The sequence below is a fragment of the Protobothrops mucrosquamatus genome, unplaced genomic scaffold, assembly GCF_001527695.2.
Source record: "Protobothrops mucrosquamatus isolate PMUCROS unplaced genomic scaffold, P.Mucros_1.0 scaffold_307, whole genome shotgun sequence".
Taxonomy (NCBI): Eukaryota; Metazoa; Chordata; class Lepidosauria; order Squamata; family Viperidae; genus Protobothrops; species Protobothrops mucrosquamatus.
In genome coordinates, this window is record NW_015386383.1 from 720291 (window position 1) to 727709 (window position 7419).

General features: G+C 39.6%; 1 protein-coding gene across 1 annotated transcript in view; it reads right to left on the minus strand.

The window, feature by feature from the left end:
- Positions 1-2394: 2394 nt before the first annotated feature.
- The window catches only part of ARMH4 (armadillo like helical domain containing 4), a 62249-nt gene continuing 57224 nt past the window's right edge, over positions 2395-7419 (minus strand). Inside the window, exons 6-7 of the mRNA XM_029287339.1 lie at positions 3847-3981; positions 2395-2463 (exon numbers count right to left, since the gene is read on the minus strand). Of these exons, the coding sequence (XP_029143172.1) occupies positions 2395-2463; positions 3847-3981 (204 nt within the window). The remainder of the gene's footprint in view (positions 2464-3846; positions 3982-7419) is intronic.

Sequence of the window (7419 nt, forward strand, 5' to 3'; positions counted from 1 at the left end):
AATTGAAGCCCTACACAGAGGATATATTTACACTTCCACCAGGTAAAGTGATGAGACAATGACTCCCAAAACATGTGAGCCAAAGAGGCAAAGCATCTTGGTCAAATTAAGTTGTAGTATATCAGAAACAGTAATCACTTAATTGTAATAAAGCTAAAGATTTCTTGCTATAGCTTTCATTTCACCCTCTCAATCTTTTGAAAGAAAGAAAAGGCCAGAACTCAGTAGAAGATCATTTGTTTGGTATGCAGAAATTCCCAATTTCTGGCTTTAGCCAATATTGGTGAGTGTAGCCTCTTCCCGAAACCCCTAACAGTTGTACTGGCTCAGGATGGATAATAATTGGGAGAAGTAACCAAAAGCTCAGCTTAATACATGTCTCTTGTCTTTTTATGGAAAGCAAGACAAGAGGTCTTACTAGTTTAGTTAACTGGTGTGGGAAAAGCTGAAAGTCAGAAGCACATTTTTATTTCCAAGGAAATGGAACAATTAATTAGACCAGCCTTCCCCACCTGTAACTCTCTCCAGATGTATAGAAATATTCCTATCATCCCCGTTGACTGGGAAGAATGGGAATGATTGTCCAACTCAACTGGAGAGAATCTGATAGATCAGACTGAGTTAGGCAATTTGTTGGCTAGTTTGCAATGCATATTTGGAATTTTGAACCTCTTGGAGGGAGTTCCCTTGAAATAGCTGCTAGAGACTTGCCTATTTTCAAAACAGCTTCTGCAATGGACATAGCCAATGAGAAAATAGTTCTTATTATGCTCCACAAAAAATGGTGCCCAACTGGATTTTTTCCCCTTAAGTCAATAGATATATTTAAAAAAAAATACACGTGACCACCATGTTTATTTTCCAAGAAGAGAAAGGAAATATCTGTTGAATCTAGAGGTTTTTTTGTAACAAATAGAAAATAATAGAATGTTAGAGGGTGGTTCCACAGAATGCCAGCTTTCACTGGAAGTGCTAAATTAAAAAGAAGCGAAATGGGGTAGGGTGCTTTGTGGACGCATAGATGTATACGGAACTATCAGCCCTAAATTTTGCTGAGTCCCAAAGCAGCTGAAAAGGGAAATGCTCCAAACTCTTGGCTTTTGTCCGAGTGCACAAAAAAGTGTACTCTAAACTTTAACCCAAAGGTACTTTTTCACGAGGCAACTGGACTTCCTTTTTTTTTTTTCTTTGAAGACGTTTCACTTCTCATCCAAGAAGCTTCTTCAGCTCTGGAAGCTTCTTCAGCTTTTTTGCGGAGCTGAAGAAGCTTCTTGGAGGAGAAGCGAAACATCTTCAAAGAAAAGAAAAAAAGAAAGCCCAGTTGCCTCGTGAAAAAGCACCTTTGGGACAACCATGACCTGGATGACTGAGACTCTCCATAGACATCTAAACTTTAGCTCAGATCAAAAAGTGCTTTGCCTCAAGGTATCAGGAATTTGGGCACAACGATCACGCATTTACCGCTGGTTCATTGCCATCCTTTGATGGCTACAGCACCAAGTAATGATCTCTCACAGATCAAATGTACACTGACCATTTCCATATCACTTTGGGAACATTGCAAGACAGTGGAGAGGTTTTTAGCTGTGGGAGCTGAGTAAATAGCCATGTGAAGTATGCCATGCATATGTGACAATTGCTTAGTACTTTGATCTTTATGGGTCCCCCACTGAGCTGATGAAAGCACTCTTCTACCCTCCTGACTGTTCTTCCACTCCCATTTGCTTCACAATGAACAAAACAAAGCACACGTCTCTTGGGTAAGTAACTATCTAGTTTGGCCCTAAGCATAATATACTATATATACATGACGTGCTCCTTCATTGTACTCTACCTACATAGTTACTCTCCTGTTTATGAGGTGGATTGCTTCTAGATGGCCCCTTTGTTAATTAAGCAGAGCCAATTATTTTCAAAACCATGAGCTTCAGCCCAGGAAATCCCACATCTTAGAAGAGGCTTCCTAGTGGGAGATTGACAGGCATTATTTGGGTTCAAAATCACCCTCCCCAAGACAATATGGGAAAGGATGACATTTTGATTGCTAGCATCAACATGAAAATTAAAACCTTAGGACCATTATTGGCATTCAGCCTGTCTTGTCCCCCACTCTTAGTGGAGTCATTGTTAGTTTCATCCTTAAGAACATGCAGTGCAATGGAAATGAAGTTGCACAAATGCATGGTTTTTAGAAAGGCTGCAACATGCTGTGAGTGGGATGTGTTTGGCTGTGTGTGTGTTTCTCCTTTTGGGGACCGGTTGTATAAAGCAACACTGCCATGTGAATGCACAACAGGGGCAGGCCGCAGCAGAAAGACTTTTTTTTTACTTGCAAAACTCCCTTTGCAACCAAAGTAAGTCACTGGAGAACATGATGTAGCTTTGCAGCTGGATTCAAAATTCATCTTCAGAGCTGTCTGCTAAAAGCATCACCCGGTCTTGCATGCTGTTGAATTCTCTCTGCTAGTTGGGGTGAAGAGTGAAAAAGAGAGACAAAAAAAAGATAAAAAGAAAAACATCAACAACAAGGAAAACAAACACACTTCCCCATTGTTTATTTCTTCCCTGCCTTGAAATATTCAGCTACTGCAGCTTTCTTTAACCTACTTTCTTCCACATATAATGGAGTTCAGCATATCCAAAGAGGTGAAAACCAATAAATCTGGAAGACACCAGATGGAGGAAGGCTGGGTTAGTTATAAACTTGGAGCAGCTCTATAGTAGAGTTATCAAGACCAAACAGGTGCTTTGTAGATATTTGGGATACCTTGCCCCATCTCAAAAGCTAGCAAACACAAAATGATATGAGATATAACAGATCGAGCAATAAGTTCGTTCTTATTGAACTAAGATGATTGGTTTAATTGCCCTGCAGCTTTTAACAACTTATAAGGTGGTAAACCGACTACAGCTGGATTTGATTTGGGGTTAACATGTGCTGCCCTGTGCTGCAGATTTCATTCTTGCTTTTGCAGAATTCATCTAAAATAAATACTAATACAATATTGTGTCTTTTGATTAATGAGGCTGGAGGACAATCAGTTCTGGGATTTACATGGTACCCTGAGTTCAAAACATTCCTTTTCCTTAGAGAAGAAAATGTCCAGCTCTTGTTGTGACAAAGGTTTGGCCGAAAAGATTATGATATATTGAAATGTCATTGATAAAAAAAAATCCTCCTCTACAAAGGTTAAGAAAACCTGACTCAGTTACACCAATTCTCCAGTTTTTATAAACACTGCAGAATTCAAATTAAGCAGAAAGACAACATTAATTCTACATCACCTACAAACTACATCACCTACAAACTACATCACCTACAAACTAATTTGTGCGTGTTTCATTACCAATTTTTATACATTTTTTGGGACTGAGACTAGATTTCCAGTGTGCATTCTATCATGCTGTCTTCCCCAACTTAGTGGGTTTCAGATATACTGAACTACTATGCCAAGATGATGGAAACTGTGGCTGAACATTTCTGGAGCACATTGGATTGGAAAAGTCTGCACATAATCATGCTCTCTCTCTCTCTCTCTCTCTCTCTCTCTCTCTCTCTCTCTCTCTCTCTCTCTCTCTCTCTCTCTCTCTCTCTCTCTCTCGTGTGTGTGTGTCTGTATGTGTATGTACATGCGCTTTTGGGTCAGTTTTTTACTCCAAGCAAAGGTGGCAAAGTTTTCCAGAAGTGGTTTGCAATTGCCTCCTTTCTGGGGCTGAGACAGTGTGACTGGCTAAGCTGGCTTTGTGCCTAAGGCGGGACTAATACTCACTTTTTAGGCGCAAGCAATCATTCGGGGCAAGGAGAGAACTCAAGCCATTTCATAGCATTTAAAGAAGAATACCAACCTTTCGCTTATGTCTTTTAAAACCATTTCTGCGACGGCGGTTCATGATCTTGATGCTATAAAGTGCTCCCAGGATGAAAAGGGCTCCAGCAATGCCTACACCCACTGGGACCAGCATCCCAGACATGTATCCTGCCTAAGGAAGGAAGGAAGGAAGGATGGAAGAAGAATTGCAAGTAACCATCAGGTCAAGCTGGATTTTTTTTTTAATGCTTTTAATTATTTGGCCACTATTAATATTGCAGACCTCAAACAATTGAACTCTCTTCTTGCAGACATGTTTCCAGCTATTAGCAACCGTACCGCAAATTTGCTCTGCTGTCATTTAAACATAGAAAGTAATATGTGATCGTGTGATCCCCTTTTGTGACGTTTTGACAAGCAGAGTCAATGGGGAAACATAGTAATTGTGTTATTAACTTTACAACTGTGATAATTCACTTAACAACCATAGCAAGAAAGGTGTAAAATGGGGCAAAATTTCGCTTAACAACTGTCTCCCTTAGCAATAGAATTTTAGGCTCAATTGTGGTCGTAACTCAAGGACTACCTGTAATTCCCACGTTTTTAAACCACAGGAATACAATGCTATATAAATTGGAGCTGTGGTGGCACAGTGGTTAGAATGCAGTATTGCAAGCTAACTCTGCCAACTGCCAGCAGTTTGATTCTCACTGGCTCAAGGTTGACCCGGATTTTGGGGGGCAATAGGCTGTCTCTGTAAACCGCTTAGAGAGTGCTGTAAAGCACTATGAAGTGGTATCTAAGTGGTATTGCTAGTTGCCATTGCTGTGTTATAGGGCAAAGAACTGAAAAAGCACATAAAGTTCTGATTATACTCCATCTTAAAAAATGCAGTGGTTTCACATGAGCAGCAGTGGGCCATAAGTATTGGCGATACTGACACACAGTACCTTCAGCATATACAGCAGTGAACCCAATACATTTCATCAGTTCATCCTGATGTATATAAAGAAATATAAATATGTTATTTCTTTATATGTTATATAAATAAATATGTTATTTTTTCCTTCCAAAAGCTTTTGATAATAAATTTCCACTTAATTTCCATTTATCACCTGTCTTTTGTTCTTCAATTGGAATAATTTTGGAAAAATTCTGGTATTTTACAAGTTGCTTTCTTTCCCAAAGCAGAAAACCCTACACTTTTAAACATTTAAGACTGTTTAGGTTTCTTTTAGGGTGACACTAATTAGAGCAGCTTTCAGCAGAAAAACAGTTAACAAAGGATAAATATGAATGCTGATCTTGTACCATAAAACAAAACAGTATTAACAGTATAATAAAATTAAAACAAAATAATAACAAGAGCAATAAACTTATGGATCAATGTCTCAGTTTATGAGAAGCATTTAAATGAATTTTGCTGATAGGGAAGAAACACAAAGCATAAAATAAAGGCATAAACACTCTGCATATTCCCATTGCAAACAAGTATTTGCTTTAATGTCTTGGATTTTATGCTTATTTTCTCAGTTCATCCATGCTAGAAGTGGGTGGTGGATTTGTGGCACATAATATTTAGGAACAAAAGAAAAATAATGTGAATATAAAACTTCCCAGATAAAAGTACCAGCAAAGCAAAAACTGGTCTAGGCTGAAAGTTTTGCCCCACTATTTATTCTCACCCTCATTCTTTAGGGCAAGGGGAGGAGATAAGTAGTACTCCTTATTTAAGCTTAAGCCCAACTAGCCAGGGGGTCTGTTCCAGATTGTGGTTAAAAAAAAACAATTAAAGCTGGCACATATATGTATGACATATATAAAAAAACTGATGGAGCTTCCGTTGCACCATTGTAGCTAAGACCATCCCTTTTTTTTATCATTCCCCCTAGACAGTTGGAAAGGACCTGGGAGGTCATCTAGTCCAACCCCCTGCTTAGGCAGGAAACCTTATACCATTTCAGACAAATGGCTGTCCAGTCTCTTCTTTAAAACCTCCAGTGTTGGAGCACCCACAACCTCTGGAGGCAAGAACAGAGAGACCCCCTGCTGTAAGTAGTGATACTGCCACATTTCTAAATGTGCCAAGCTTAATGTAACATGTATTCAGTTTGTAGACAGACCTTCATGTAGGGCAGGATTAGACCAGCTTCTTTCTAGCCAAGGACAAAACCAAAACCGGGACAAGCTATTTCATACTGAATCATTACCTCTGAGGCAAGGGCCCTGGTCAATTATGTGACCAGGAGTGTCCACTGAGTAGGGTCATAAAAGTGAAGATGGCAGCTTTGAGACTGTTGTTGAAGCTTTGCCTGTTTCTTATATATGTCGCAAAAATGCAATGCACATTTAAAAAAGGCAAACCTTCAATGACACTGTTGAAGCCACCACCTGGATTTTTTGACCCTACTCTGTGAACACCCCTAAAAGTGATCATATCACTGGTTGGTGTGCCAGATTTGAGAGGCATTTCGGAGAGACCTTAATTGGATGAAATGAGACTGTCAAAAGCTTGTTCCTTATTCTCCAGGAAAAATAAGGCTGAAGTTTGAGGGTAACTTTGTTATTTATTTTGACAAAACAACCATTTTTTTTTAAAAAAAAATGCTGATTTGTCTTCCAAATTTTGGTTGCATGTGATTTTGGGTATGGTCTGGCAGCTGAATACAGGTAAGTCCTCAACTTATGTTGGTAATGGAGCCTGCGCAATTATGGTCATCAGTTGTGATGATTGTAAAGTGACTAACCCAGTATTGCAACCTTTGTTGTGGTTAAGCAAACACCCTGGTTGTTAAACAAGCCCATTGTTCACCATGGGTGGTTTTGCTAGAAACCAGAAGTAAATAACAGTTTTCAATAAAACCATCGTAAAAACACAGTCAAATGACCACAAGGTACTGCAAACGGCCAGTTGCCAAGACCCTGACATGTGGTCATGTGACCATGGGAGGAGTGGCCAACAAAACTTTAGAAATGGATTATATGTACCCCTGGGGAGGTCCGTTGTAACTTCAAAAAGTTGCTCAGCAACCAATCATAATTTGAGGACTATCCGAATAACATATAGGTTACAAAAAAAAAAAGCTCTATACCTAGATAAGCCTGTGTGGAAGGCCTAAGGCAGGGGTAGGCAACCTCAGCTCTTTTATGACTCGTGGACTTCAACTCCCAGAATTCCTGAGCCAGCCGGGTCAGGAATTCTGAGAGTTGAAGTCCACAAGTCATAAAAGAGCCAAGGTTGCCTACCCCTGGCCTAGGGAATGGCCTTAGAGGACAAGAGGAAGAGCTACTACAAGTTTGAAAAGAAGTCTCAGAAAAACCCTTCCCAAATTCACGCAAAGATAAGGAGGTTCAGGGCAGAAGCTCATTTAGACTTAGATTTAAAGGGTTCTGTTACTATAGCTGTTACAGAAAAAGTAGTTCTGATCTATATGGCATTGATATCTTAGTCTGGTCTACCTTATAGGACTGACAGTGGAGTTTCATGGATTCACGAAGCAGAAGTCAGCAGGGAGGAAAGGAAAGAGAATAAATGAGAAACAAATAGGTGAAGATATGTATACTGATGGGTCTAGCCCAATTCTGAACAACCAGCAAGGACTCTTTACAG